Below are 15,270 nucleotides of genomic sequence, written 5' to 3' on the forward strand. Positions count from 1 at the left end.
TAAAGGCAGCAGCAAGCCAGAAACACACCCAGGTCTCCCTAGCACCCTAGTCACTTCCTATAAAGGTGTTAGATGTCTTTATACTTTGCAGCTGGGAGAACAACACTTGCTTGCTCATCTGGCTAAACTGCAGACTTCGGGATGGAAATTACAAGCACACTCCCACACCCCGCCTGACATACTTGGACCTGATATAGAAGTATCACAGACTGGGTTTGCTGCCGGGTTCTTTACAAAACATATGAATGTGCTCATACAGAAACCTGAGGCTTCCTACATGCCAGCAGTCTTGTCTTGTGGTGGAGTTACAGTCCTTTTAGAGAATAGCCAGAAAAACTGACATCCATACATATCCATCTGTCTAGCTATTCATCCATCTACCCCTTTCTAATTATTCATCCAGACCCCTTGAAATTCCTTCAGGGATGGCAGGGTCAGATCTAGAAGAGAAGAGAAAGATATATCAAGTGCTTCCACCTGAAAATACACAAAATAGGAGCTCCCGTCCTGACTTCATGGTTATCGAACCTGACTAGCATCCATGAGGACGCCGGGTTCCATCCCTGGCCTCAATCAGCGGATTAAGGATCAGGCATTGCCGTGAGCTGTGGTGTAGGTCGTGGATGTGGCTTGGATCTGGTGTTCCTGTGGCTGTAGTGTAGTGGCTCCCATTTGATCCCTAGCCTGGGAACCTCCATATGCCACCAGTGCAGCCTAAAAAGACAAAACACAAAAAAAAACAAAAAAAAAAAAAAAAGAGAGAAGAGAGAACTTGTAAAATACAATAAATGAATAAATACACAAAATAAAAAGTAAGACTGTGTGATCACATAAATTTGAGAAATGCAGTGTTGGGGTGAGGATCACCATACACATACACATTAAAGACTCAGAGAAGCTCTGTAACAAAGAAGCCTGTCCAGCTTTGTTTAACCTGGTTTCCCAACGGTATCTGATGGTGAGAGAAGAGAAACTGCTGTGGTCAGTCACCCAGCCGATACACACAGAGCTCAGCACACAGCCAGGTGCCCCAAACTCCTCCTCAAGGCCGTCTTCATCATAATTCTTTCCAAATAGTTTAAAACTTCAAAGGGAGGGAAAAAGAAGTCCTATATCCAATAGAGAGAAGGAAAAAAAAAACACAACTCTTCTACTATGATTTACACTATTCCTGTTTAAGACTTGTTTCCTCAAATGCCATCTACCACTTGCGTGAGGAGCAAACAAAAACAAATATAGTCGTGGGGTTTATCATGTTAGATGTTAGTATTACTGCTGATAAAAATTATCATTTTTTAGGCAGGCTAGACGACCTTTCTGATTTTAGCACAGTCCTAAAATATGCTGCCAGATATTCTAAATAAATAAATCGATCCCTTCATTTTAGAGAACTGATTAAATCAGCAGAGCCTCAATCAAAGGCATGTTCCAGGCAACTGGGGGGAAAAACAGCTGGAGGTTCTGAAGTTAATTCTGCAAAATATCTTCCAGACAACTTCTGCCGCTAATAAGAGTTAAGAAGACAACTCTCTTCCTTACCTACAGAGTCCTGCCTTTTTTTTTTTTTAGGGCCGCACCCACTGCATATGGAGGTTCCCAGGCCAGGGGTCGAATTGGCCTACACCACAGCCACAGCAACACTGGATGGAAGCCACATCTGCGACCTACGCCAGATCCTTGACACACTGAGCGAGACCAAGGCATCAAACCTGCATCCTCAAGGATACCAGTCAGATTCACTTCCGCTGAGCCACCTCAGGAACTCCTGGAGTCCTGCTTTCCAAGTGTCATGGATGATCATTTCACTAAAGGTGCACATTTGTCACAGGGGGCTGCCAAAATATTTCCTCTGTGAACAATAAAACTTCATATAAGGAGATCAGTGTTCAATCTCTAGAACACTGGAGATGTTCACTAAAGGACACATAGAAAGCTGATGATGGAACTTAACACAAAAGAAGACAGGACCATTCGAGCCACAGATGAAGAGCTGCACTTCACACAAGTGTTGTCTATGTTTCAGTGCATTAGCAGAAGAATATTCTATCTGATGACAAAAACATTAGGAATACAGGCAGAAGTCAAGCTGTCTGAGGACTTATTCCTGAGAACATTATTTATAGAACACATAACATTTATGGACATAAATTATACCCCAACTATAGAATAACCGCAAGTTTCCATAAGAAATTACCACTACTATTCCTTTATATTTTCTTTTCTTTTTTTCTTTTTTTCGGGCCATGCCCACAGCACATGGAGGTTCCCAGGCTAGGGTTTGAATCGGAGCTGTAGCCGCTGGTCTACATGACAGCCACAGCAATGCCAGATCCAAGTCACGTCTGCAATCTACACCACAGCTCACAGCAATGTCAGGTCCTTAACCCACTAAACAGGTCAGGGATGGAACCTGCATCCTCATGGATACTAGTCAGATTCCTTTCTGTGAGCCATGACGGGAACTCCTATTCCTTGACATTTTAAATGAGTACATACGATTATAAACTGTAAATCAACCAATATGGTTTATTATTTAAGAGAACTGTGCAGCACGTTTCTATACGCTGACACAGGTAAGAGGGCATGGTAGGGTACACCAGCTCTGTCTGCACGAGAAGACATTCAAAACAAGAAGTTGTGGATGTCTGACTCTGATGGTATTAAGTGTCAAAAATGAAGTGGTTTGGGGAGGAAGGAGGGAACAATGATCTAGAAACAACTATGAACAGCAAAAAATTTGAGTTTTATTTCTATACACACTCATCCCAAAGTCCTCTCCAGTCCGTCCTCCATCAAGAAACAAACCAGGCCAGGTACGGTTTACCTCACTTACTCTAGGCTTTCCTCAGTATCATGCCAATCTAAGCCAGACACCCAGTGCTGTGGCTACACCTTGAACTCACATCACGGAGAACCTCTCCACCTTTGAAATCCTGCTGTGTAGGTAGTCAACCTAGTAATTACATGGCAACATTGTCTTCTACTCATTGGCACTTTTGCATAGAGGCATGGAAGAATAAGACCCAGAATAAGAAACCCTGGAGTGAAAAAAAGATTGACGTTCACTTCCTAAAATCCATATAAGGCTTCTAAACCTTTGCAGCGCACTTGGAACATCTCTAGGCTCACATCACCATGGAGGGAGGGAATGCCAGAGACGGAAACTCAACTATGTTTCACTCAACGTCACAGAGCTAATATGCACCATTATCATGAGGCACAGGCCCTACTGTCAGAGTACCTGAGAGTGACAGCAGCACACCTTGGACTGAGTTGTGGAAATAAATACACACACACACACACACACACACAAAGATGAGATCGATTTGAGCAGGCTTCAAAGTGACAGTTAGACACCAGGACAAGGGTGATAACTCCAGAACACAAGTCACCATGACAGGAGGCAAGCAGAGATACTAGTAACATTACATTTGGAGGTGCAGTGGCAAGCAGCTGAGAGAATTCTTTCATTTTCTGTGAAGCAGAAGGTAAAAGTGTCTACTGAGATGGTGGCAGAGGGCACGAGAGGCGGACTGGAAGAGACGTGAAGGTTTAAGAGAGCTGCTGGGGAGGACCCAGAGGAGGACATACGGCAAGTCTGCCAGCAGTGCTGAGGACCAGCTGAGATCCTAGTTCAAATATAAGGAGAAAAAAGTGCAGAGTTAACTCTGTCAAAGGTTAAGAGTTTTGCTAGGAGGACAGAAGGCCAAAAAAAACAAAGAAACTGAGGACAGTGGAAGAGTGTCAGCAAAAAGACAAATCTGGGTTGTCTGAGGCAGGGCATGAATGAAGGATGCTGATGAGAGACAAGAGACTGGAGAGCTTTATTTATCAAGTCAAAGAATGGGTACATCACTACACAGGTGAGAGAGCTGGGAAACTGAAGACCATGGAGAAAGGAGTGCCTCAAATTTGAAATGTCAAAGATGAACAGTTCTGAAAGACACTAAAATCCAGAAAGTAGCCTTGACAGTGGGTGGGTAAAGCAAAGATCTACACATCACTACTGCTGAGAGGCCATGCTTTGGAAGGGTCATTTTCAGAAATGGTAAAAGCTACCTTAGTGGATTTGGGTAAAAAGGAAAAGGATGAGCCAGGTGCCAAAGGCACTAATGAATGGGGTCTGTAGCCAGGAGCTGACAGGGTCCTGAAAGGGTCAAGAATAACTGGACAGGAGTTCCTGTTGTGGCGTAGTGGAAACAAATCTGACTAGGAACCACGAGGTTGTAGATTGGATCCCTGGCCTCACTCAGTGAGTTAAGGATCTGGCATTGCCATGAGCTGCGCTGTAGGTCACAGGCGTGGCTTGGAACCTGCATTGCTGTGGGCTGCGGTGTAGGCCAGCAGCTATAGCTCTGATGGGAGCCCTAGCCTCAGAATCTCCATATGCTTCGGGTGTGGCCCTAAAAAGCAAAAAAAAAAAAAAAAAAAAAAAAAAAAAAACCAACAAAAAAAGAATAACTGGACAGATGGTAGGAGTCTCAAAGGAGGTGGAATTTTAAAAGAAGGGTGGAAGAATTAAGCTTTGAACCAGAACGAGAGAACAAGGAAAAGGGCAACCCTGTGTCCTTATCCAGAGAGAGATGGAGCATGAGAGAATTAGTAGCACTCACTAGAAAGAGGTATGAGGAGAACAGTGTCCTCAGAAAACAGCCAGGCAGGAGGAGGAGGGGACACCAACAAAAAGAGTTTGAGGATATAGAGGTGGCTGCCTACCTTGGAATGTTTTCAGAGAAATGTTTTGGGAAGGAAGGGAATAGTGAGAGGTTTTAGGAGGGTATTAGAGAAACCTGGGGGAGAGACTGCTGAGAGGCCAGGTCATGTGACCTCCATCTTGGGCAGTGACCAAAGACAACAGGGATAGGGTAACACTGGCCACGGGAAGATGTGCCTAGGTGGTCCCAGCAATCCCTGGTGGGAGGGAGATATACGCTTCTGGAGAAATCAGCCATGGCCTGGACTGACTCATTTCCAAGAGACTCCTGGTCCAAATAAACAGACTGGAAAGGTAATTACTTGGTTCCCAGGACCACTACCACATGGGAACTACTCTGTCTTTGGGAAAGTTTCTTAACCTCTGAACTCCATTTTGCACATGTGTAAAATGAGGATAATAACCATCTCACAGGATTGCTGTGAGGACTAAACACAATCACACATAGGAGACATCTGGTTCAGAATCAAACTACTGGGCACCCATTTTCTTAGACCTGGTGTCAACTGAATGCCTCACAAAATAAAGCATTCATTTCTCTTAGAGGAAAAAAAATCTGATCCTTAGTCAAACAAGGGACGATGGAAACCCTCCCTCCTAGCCCTGGTCCCAAAGGAAGAGAACAGTAATCAGACTACAGGTTCGCATTCACCTCTCTGGAAGGTAAAGGATGCTACTGACACATGCTGCAATTGTGTGAATCTGGATGGCATGAGTCAGTTTCTCCAGGGCCTCATCTTAGAGATTAAGACCAGAGCCACAGCGCTGAAACCAACATGGGTATAAATTCTCCACGTGCCACCATAAACCACAAACCCCTGTAGAGGTGTTTACAAAGAGAAGAACTCGCACTTGGATCTCTTTGCAGAAAGCCCTGCCATACCCTTGGTCTGCACATTTAGAATACATCCAAGCTACGCGTGGTTGCCACTCAGATAAATCCTGAGCGCCTGAGCCAGGATTGTTAGCTAGCACATATACTGGAAGTTACAAACTGAGAGCCTTTAAGTTCAAGCCCACTGCAATTTTTTTTTTAACGTTTTAAAAATTATAGTTGATTTACAATATTCTATCAATTTCTGCTGTACAGCAAAGTGACCCAGTCATACAGGTATGTATATTCTTTTTCTCAGATGATCTTCCATCATGTTCTAATGCAAAGATTAGATACAGTTTCCTGTGCCAGAAATCTGTAACTGGCTGTGATCAATTCGTTGTAATCAAGACTGCACTCAGACTAGCCCCACTGCAATTTGTTCTACATAGGGTTTTGCAATTTTTAAATAAGTTGTCAGTATTTTAAAAATTGGAGGACTGGGAGTTCCTGTCGTGGCTCAGTGGTTAACGAATCCGACTAGGAACCATGAGGTTGCAGGTTCGATCCTTGACCTCGCTCAGTGGGTTAAGGATCCAGAGTTGCCGTGAGCTGTGGTGTAGACTGCAGACTCGGCTTGGATCCCGCGTTGCTGTGGCTCTGGCGTAGGCCAGTGGCTACAGCTCCGATTAGACCCTTAGCCTGGGAACCTCCATATGCCGCGGGAGCAGCCCTAGAAAAGGCAAAAAGACAAAAATTGGAGGACTATACCAAAATCCTTGTGATGCCAACTTTCTTGGGGGGGGGGGGACAGAAAAATACAGGGCAGCAATCACTGGAGCTGAATGACACTAGCCCCCACCCAGGTGGGGGGGTGTTTCATGGGTGGGCAGAGCCCACTCTAGCTCATTAACAGTCTCACCCAGGCTGCCTCTTTCATATACATGCATTGTCCTCAGCACCACATTGAGAATGAATAATACATATTTAATGATCAAGTTTGGTGTTGGAACAGGCAGTTAACTATTTGGGGGGAAATTCAAGTTAGATACCTACTTGCATGTGTGATTATACACACGCACAATTGTGGTAGGATTAAACACAAAGACTGAAAACGTAAAATAAGCAGAGGTAAAACTAGAAGTAGTTTTTATTTCCATCTTGTGTTTTACTGTAACATCCATTCTATAACATAGTGAACTTTCTATAATACCTATACACTTGTAAATTTATTTAAAAATCTTGAAAAGATGAATGAGAATGTAAACTTCATTTCAAAAGTTCTGCGGTGGCAATATCTGCTCATAGGTATAAAGAACGGCTACAGAGTAGAAATGACAAACTAGGCCTTTTGAGAGCCTTCCAATCATCCATGCATTTCTAATTATTTCACCCATCTTAATACACTTCCCCTGATTTATATTTGCACCCTAGGAGAAAGGATTCAAAGGTATTACATCCCCTTAGGATTTTTTTTTTATAGAATGTATATTGTTGGGATTATTTCCTAACTCTTGAAACGACCAGGTGAATGTATGGTATCCTTGTGAGAAGAGCACAAAGAGAGGTGGTAAGAAAAACGAAAGTAACAAGGTGTAACAACATGCTCAAATGTAAAGATGAGAGAGGCTCCATTTTCTCAAGGAAGAACTCAAGGAAGTTCTGAGACCCTGGAAAGTGCTAAGACAGAGTATCACCTTGATGGTTTTCAACATCATTTCTAGAATATGCATAGTTTGGGTAAGCTTACTTGTTTACATTAAACCAGAAAAATACTGTATCTTTCAATCCAAGTAAGGGTTTGGAAAAAAAAAATCTGAAAGCTAGTTAAATTAAAAGTCAAAACCAAACTGACAGAACATTGTAAAGCAACTACAATGAAAAAAAATTTTTTTTAAAGAACTAGGAAGTACTTTACTAACATTTAGTACGGAGATACTCAATTAAGAGGGCTTCTGGAAAGGGAATGGGAAAGTAAATTTAAAAAAAAAAAAAAAAAATCGGAGTTCCCGTCGTGGCGCAGTGGTTAACGAATCCGACTAGGAACCATGAGGTTGCGGGTTCGGTCCCTGCCCTTGCTCAGTGGGTTAACGATCCAGCGTTGCCGTGAGCTGTGGTGTAGGTTGCAGACGCGGCTCGGATCCCGAGTTGCTGTGGCTCTGGCGTAGGCCAATGGCTACAGCTCCGATTGGACCCCTAGCCTGGGAACCTCCATATGCCGCGGGAGCGGCCCAAGAAATGGCAACAACAACAACAACAACAAAAAGACAAAAGACAAAAAAAAAAAAAAAAAAAAATCATTTGTGGAGTTTCTTCAACCCTCAGGTATCCTCCCTCCAGAAGGGAGTTCGCCTTCACACTGTCCCAACTTCATGGCAGGAAATGCCCCGTTGCAGACAGTCAGTACTGGAGTACAGATGAGAATGCATCTCATCTCTTAAAAGTTCTAAGGGCATCTGTCTCAGTCAACACCTCTGACTTTCATTCCCATTTTGCAGATGTGGAAAGCCAGTCTCTGACAATTGTGGTGACTGCCTAACCCAAAACTTCTCTAGGCCATCAGACTGACAAAGAAAAGGTTGAATACTTTATGACTGTACTCCAATCACCACTGATTAAATTAGGAGGTAACCATGCAACCCAAGACTAGCCAGTCCTTAGGGGCAACCTCTTCTTCTGATGTCAGGCCATAGCAGAGATTGCCATGGCCTGGCTCTGGCATCAAAAGATAAACTGAGCAACACCCTGCTCTTAAAAACATGTGTGAAGAAGCAGTAAGTGACAGAAGGTGAAAAAATAGGAGTTGAGATGAGGGATCAAGGCAAGGTGAGTTTATGAAGATGGAGACACTAAGGGCAGGCAAAAACCTTATTATAAAATAGAGAATAGACTTACAGGGTAAAAACAGAGAACTAAACCCAAGAATAACAGTGGAGTTTCAGAGGGATGATCCATTAACTTTTACTGATGGCCTCGAGAGTCACCCTGGATCCAGAATCAATATCTGGCTTCGATTTCTTTGAGATGCCACTCCAATAATGTTCCTGCTTTTTGATTTTCATGAATATTGTTTCCAAGATAATTTCACACACATTCTTTCAATAGGCCATCACACCCCTAGCAGGCTTAAGCCTCTGTTCTTTGCAATCAAGAAAGTATATCTAAAACAATCTGAGAGTAAGTTGCCCAAGGTCACACAGTTCGACAAAATAAAGGTCAGACCACTCGGTTCCCAGGATGCTGAAGCCATTTTCCTACAATACTATACCACAAAGACAAAAGTGAATTGGCATGGGTGTAGGTCACAGTATATAAAGAAAATCTTAATAAAATGGTTAAAAAGAGGGGTGGAGAAATTGGAGACAAAGTCCAAGGAGCAATTAAAATTAACACTAAAATAGTAATCTTCAAACAAAAACAGACTAATAACATGAGTGTGGAAGAAGGGAGACTACGAATCTCTTGAAATCGATAATAAAGAGAGAGAAAAAATAAACTGACCACTGACCCAATTGCTGGATCACAAAATGAGGACAAACCCTTTAAAATGTGAGAGGCAGTTTTTTCTTCTTGTTTGTTTTTTTAAATAGGGTATTATTTTAAATATTGAACACTGGGAATTTCTGTCAGATAAATTCCTAGAAGTGTTACTGTCAAAATGGCATCCTGATTTCGGGGTCAGGAGAGCAAGCTATAATGATCCTACCAGTGCACTGTCAAGTAAATAAGACTCTAAATCCACAAGCAAGGCCCAAAGACTCCAGATCTTCCCAGTGAAGAAATCTGTACAATCAACTGGGTACAGATTGGGGGGGTAGGTGTGATTTGCCAGCTCTTCTGCCCTCAAGCCAGCCAGAGGTCCCCAACTGTACCCACGACCGGGCAGTCTGACTTGGTGCTAAAAGAGATCATTGGTAGAGGCCAGAATGAAAGTTGTGGCATCTAAAGCAGAAAACCTAGACATGAAATTAATTCAGGAAGAGGAAGAAGGACACAAAGGATACAAAACCACTATTCTTTTAAAACACAGATTGACTTACCTTTTGCATAATGCAGTGAAATGGCGCTCGATTTCATAGTGATCCCTCGGATCTGCTCATCTTCTCTGCTGTCCATGTACCTTAACTATAAAAATGCAAAATATGCACCCTTATTTCCCAGTGAATTAAATTAATATTAGGAGTTCCCATCGTGGCATAGTGGTTAACGAATCTGACTAGGAACCATGAGGGTGCAGGTTCGATCCCTGACCTCGCTCAGTGGGTTAAGGATCTGGCGTTGCCGTGAGCTGTGGTGTAGGTTGCAGACGCGGCTCAGATACCACGATGTTGTGGCTGTGGTGTAGGCTGGCAGCTACAGCTCCGATTAGACCCCTAGCCTGGGAACCTCCATATGCCGCGGGAGCGGCCCTAGAAAAGGCGAAAAGACAAAGAATAAATAAATAAATAAAATAAAATAAAATGTAATACTAAAATGGACTGATTTGGACTTTTGTTTTAAATACTTAAATTTTTAAGCTTACTGTCATGAAGGTCTGTCCCATTATTATCTTTTTAATCTCTGCAGCATTTTTCTTTCCTTGTATCACTTATTTCATCCTCCTTCTTTCTCCTTGGTCCACTTCTAGATATTTATCAGTTGTAATACAAGATAATCATAAACTATATTGCTAGTAACTTTTTTAAAATAGACTATCTTTTTAGAGCAATTTTAGGTTACAGAAAAATTGACTGGAACGTGCAGAGGATCCCAAGTACCCCCTCCTCTCCTACAAACACAGTTTCCCCATTACTATTATTATTTTTGTCTTTTTAGGGCTGCACCCACAGCATATATAAGTTCCCAGGCTAGGGGTCGAGTCAGAGCTACAGCTGTCAGCCCACACCAGAGCCATAGCAACGTGGGCTCCGAGCCACATCTATGCCATGCATGGCAATGCCAGATCCTTAACCCACTGCGTAAGGTGAGGGATTGAACCCACAACCTCGTGCGTCCTAGTCGGGTTCATTTCTGCTAAGCCACAACGGGAACTCCAGTTTCCCCTATTATTTACTTACGTTAGCATGTAGTGTGGTACATGGTATAATTAATGCGGCAATATCAATACATTCTTATTAATTAATTGAAGTCCAATTTACATTAGCATTTACTCTTTAAATGTGTTCCCCATTCCTGTATCATATTTGTTAGTTGTATTAATCTTTTTGAAGAACAAATTTTGGTCTTCATTGATCTTTTCTATTTCATTAATTTACACTTTATTCCTTTCATCTACTTACCTTAGAATTATTGTACTTTTTCTGGCTTCTCAATGGGACAAATAAAAGCACTTTATTATTTCATTCAACCCAGTTTTTCAGCCTCCTATAGACAGTATCTTGGGCTAGTTCCCCACCCAACCTTCCTCAAATGCCCAATTCTTCCTTCAGCCCCAGAGGTCTACTTCTCTGATTTAATTCTGTTTCTCCATCTCCCCTTCTCTGAATTCCCAATCACCTGATAAATCCTGCTGACAATAAATTTACTGAGGGGAGAAATATCTCTATTTTTTTTACTACAAATAAATTATTTCAAGTCCTTTCAATTCACAGCTAGAAACAAAGATCTCTTTCATTTCATTTCATTTCCTCTTTCATCATGACCCTCAGGCTTCAGAAGCCTTCCTTTGGTATTCAGGTTAGTCTTCAAGGCCTTCTCAATCTGATAACGTTTTTCCCTACCAGTACAGTTTCTCTCTCAGTAGTCTCTAGGCAAATATTTCAATCAAATCAGCCTTTATCTGTTTTAGCTGTTATTTCCCGCTGTGAAGAATCTCTTCCGCATGTGAAATTTTCCAAACGCATGCCAGGCTATCATTTGACTTGCTGCAAAAAAATCATTCCTGCACTTTTAAAATATTAACATAAAGTAATATAAAGCAGTATAGAAATAACTTTTTCTTAACATCTATTTTGTCTTGCTAAATGGATTGGCAGCTTCTTAGATGCACAAACTCTGCTTTATACTTTTTGGATCTTTAAGATCATGACAAATGTTCATCACTCTGCAGATTAGCTAATACTTAGTGAAATGCAAGCGTTTATCAAATATAACAACATACCTTGCCTGCCAGGCGACTGGAGATGATTCCATTGCTAGATATAAGACAGTCAGCCAGAGTAGTTTTTCCTATTAAAATTAACAATATTAATTCAAATCTCTTTTTTTAAAGGAGGTGGATACACTGTACAAATTTAACATTTAACCATAAGAACTGGCTTAGCAATTATTTCTTATTTATCTACACTAAGTAAAACAAGACACAACAGGCAGTTTCATTAGACTTTTGAACAAAACATCATCTGGAAGGACACAGATTCTGGCACGCCATAGGGCTGTAATCTCTATCTCCAACCCTGTGGATTTCATCAACCTCTTTTTAAAAGCTGTCAAGTAACTTTTTTTTTTTAAGGGTAGAAAAACTTTTTCAACTGAGGCATAATTTACACACAGAGCAAAATGCACAGACTCTTAAATGATGAGACAACCATTGTGTCAATCAAAATATAAAACATCCGACAAACAACTTTTACAAAGTTACTAAGATCAAGTTGATTGAAATCATTATATCAGTCATTCCTCATCCCTAACAGTGACCAGGCCTATAAAAATAAACTCTTAATAGCTCACAATGACAAAAGGATAGAGAGCACAGCTTTTTGTCCTCTGAACGACATCCTGGGTAAAACAACACCAAAAAACAATAGAACATAATCTTCTGCTATATTTCCCCATGTATGGCTTTAGCTGGCTTTTGCCAGTAAAATTATCTGAATACTTGCTTGGCAAAGAAATTCAGGAAAGTTACCCCATCTCCTATTGTCTGCAAGCCAGTGCAGGGTACCTGCTACAGGTACTGACCAGTGCTACCTAGTATCCAAAACTAAACCCAGGAATCTACTTTATAACAAAAGAAATTCTTTGTTTACTCAAGTATCCATTTAGGCCTTTAATACTATGTTATGTGTTTGCCAGGTGAATATTATGTGTTAGCACATAATTCCAGAGCATCCTTTCCTGCTATCCCGTGGAGGAGAACTCATTCTAGGTGTGGCAAACATATATCCCATAGAATGTAAGTATCAAGAAGGCAGGAACTTTGCTTTATTTATGGCTGTATCCCTAGGCTTGGCCTATATGTAGCATTCAATGAATACCTGTTGAATAAATAAATGATTCACAGGTTTTCTAGGAGAGAACTATCTTAATCTAATTTCAAATAGTAAATTTAAAGTAATTTGTTAGAGACACACACATACACACACACACCACTGACTTACGACATGATTTAATTCACAAAGAAAAAACTTTTGTCAAACCTCATGCACTCAAAACATGAGCAGCATAATTATCAAACCCATGGGAGAGGGTCAGTCACTAGATTCAGACATCAAATGCATTCTCAGTTGGCTTTGCCTACAAAGTAAGCCATTGCTTCTCCTTTTAGTTCCCATACTGCTTCACTTCAGGTATTGCACCAATGGCAATAGCCGCCTAACCTCTTTTTTGCCTTTAAACTTATCCGAAACACCTCCACCAGACTAATTTTCCTAATGTATTATTTGACTACAATATCCCAGCTTTACTCTGTTCTCCTGATGGCTCGCTATCACCTGATAACAAATGTCAATGATCATCTTCGTGATAAATCGGGTACCTACCGAGAGCTTCTTATTAACATCACATTTAATCCTCGCAGGCTAGAGGACAGGTAGTTTTCATCCCAGTACACAGATGCTGTGTCCTGACGCTCAAAAAGGAGTTTCGAACTCAGGTTGTCTACTTCCAGGACTGGAGCACTTAACCCTTATCCTCGTGCCTAGCAGGCATGAAGAGCCCTTTGAGGTATGGTCTAGGCCACTTCTTCGCTTTTACCTCCTACTCCTTCACCTTCAGGATAGTGTACAGGTTTCATTTCACACTCTCATTCCTATCACCTTGCTGTGGCTACCAGAACTAAGAAGGGGTCAGAAACCAAGAGCAGGCTTAGCAGCAGGCCATGCTGTGGTATGAATGGATGTCTGCCAGAAGTTAAGCATCACACCTTAGCTATCCTGGTCCCTCTCATGCCTCATGCTTTGGTCACTTAACATTTCTTTCTCCCCTCATAGACCCTATTCTCAGTGGAATGTGGGTTCCACAATACCTCCATTTTCAGTGGTCACCTCTAACACTAATTATGAAGCCTTTTCAGAACCCATTCCGACCTTCGCAACCTTCCAGTCTACTTTTTGCTGGTCTCATGTTGTGCTGCCTCAACCCCCAAATCACCTCTACAGCTGGGCTGGTGCCCTGTTCATAAATCTCTACCTTCCGACATACCTAGCAAAATACTCTGAACTTAGCAGAGGCTCAACAAATACCCGATGAGTTCAAGAGAATCGCATAACTCAGGTTCTGAGGATATTATGACATTTTATATTTCAAAGCCATTTCCAAAATACTTCAAAGTTTAACAAAAACTCAACTTGTTTATAAACACAATACACTATATAGGATGCCAATCACTAGTTAGCTGTGTTCGTTTCAAATATTTACAGCATGTTCCTCCCACATCAACTTTTTTGAGGAAATATGACTTGCAGTTTAGCAAGCATCACTCTCAACTGCCCACAGCTGCCTTGCTGCTGACACAGGTGGTGACACACCCCCTTAACTACTGAAAAGAAGCCATTTAAAAAGGATTCTTACCATGGTCAACATGAGCCAAAACACAGATATTCCTGATGTTAGCAGTGTTTTTCTGGAGTTGAATCATCTTATCCAAACTGTTGAGCACCATGATCACTTGTTTCCTGTGACTAAAAATTAAACATGTATTACGAATGGCTGAAGGCCGGGGTATACTTAGGTTTTAATGCTGGCAGCTGATAAGACTTTTCAGGTGTCTTAAAGAACCCAATGAACGTTTATTAAAGGGATATACCACCCAGGCCCAAGTCCACTTTGAGCACTTCAGCAAAAATCTTATCATGTCTGTACTTGTGGAGTTTACTTACCCTTCCGGATCTGGTGGCTGCGATGAATCACAAAGCTCGTGGGGGCTGGGTGCACAGTGGCACCAGTAACTCTACCCAGTATTCTGTACCCGGGTAAATTTCTCCAGGTCAGAGATTATGTATTGGAAGGGTCGAATGCAGGAGGGAGCGAAGATGCTGACATCTCTCCCTTCCCAACCTCGATCTTTTTCCAAGCCCCTCCCTCCATCACTTCCAATTGCTTTCACTGGAGGAGAAACACCCAGCTTTACTACTGCTACACAACCCGAATAAAGTTTTGGGTCACGTGCTTATTTACTAAGCAGGTGCACTGAAGGTTTTTCATTACTTTCCACATGGGAAAGAGAAAACCTTCGACTCCACATTCCCTTCATCATCACTCCCGCAGGTCGGTACTGAGAAGCGGCCCGCCGGGCCAGGGTGAACACTACGGTCGGGCGGCGCCCGCTCTCAGCCCAGGCTTGCCTGGAGCCTCGTCCCAGCCCCGCTGCCGCGGCGAACCGGGTACCCCCACCGCCCGGACCTGGCGAAGGAGGACGTCCGCACCCCTGCGGGCCAGCACTCACCGGCACCCGCCACCCCGCCGGCTCCGATCGGATTCCCGCACCCGGCCACAACACGCGCGTCGCTGGCACCCAGAGCTCTGTGCCTCCCGAACGCCCGCGCGCCGGGGGCGGGGCTGGCGGCGCACGACCTTTGACCTG

The 15,270-nt window shown here is 42.5% G+C and overlaps 1 protein-coding gene across 1 annotated transcript in view; it reads right to left on the reverse strand.

The window, feature by feature from the left end:
* Positions 1–15,257, reverse strand: part of EFL1 (elongation factor like GTPase 1) — a 137,300-nt gene extending 122,043 nt beyond the window's left edge. Inside the window, exons 1-4 of the mRNA XM_021098870.1 lie at positions 15,133–15,257; positions 14,259–14,368; positions 11,629–11,696; positions 9,569–9,653 (exon numbers count right to left, since the gene is read on the reverse strand). Of these exons, the coding sequence (XP_020954529.1) occupies positions 9,569–9,653; positions 11,629–11,696; positions 14,259–14,349 (244 nt within the window). The 5' untranslated portion in view covers positions 14,350–14,368; positions 15,133–15,257. The remainder of the gene's footprint in view (positions 1–9,568; positions 9,654–11,628; positions 11,697–14,258; positions 14,369–15,132) is intronic.

This window comes from Sus scrofa, chromosome 7, assembly GCF_000003025.6.
Source record: "Sus scrofa isolate TJ Tabasco breed Duroc chromosome 7, Sscrofa11.1, whole genome shotgun sequence".
Taxonomy (NCBI): Eukaryota; Metazoa; Chordata; class Mammalia; order Artiodactyla; family Suidae; genus Sus; species Sus scrofa.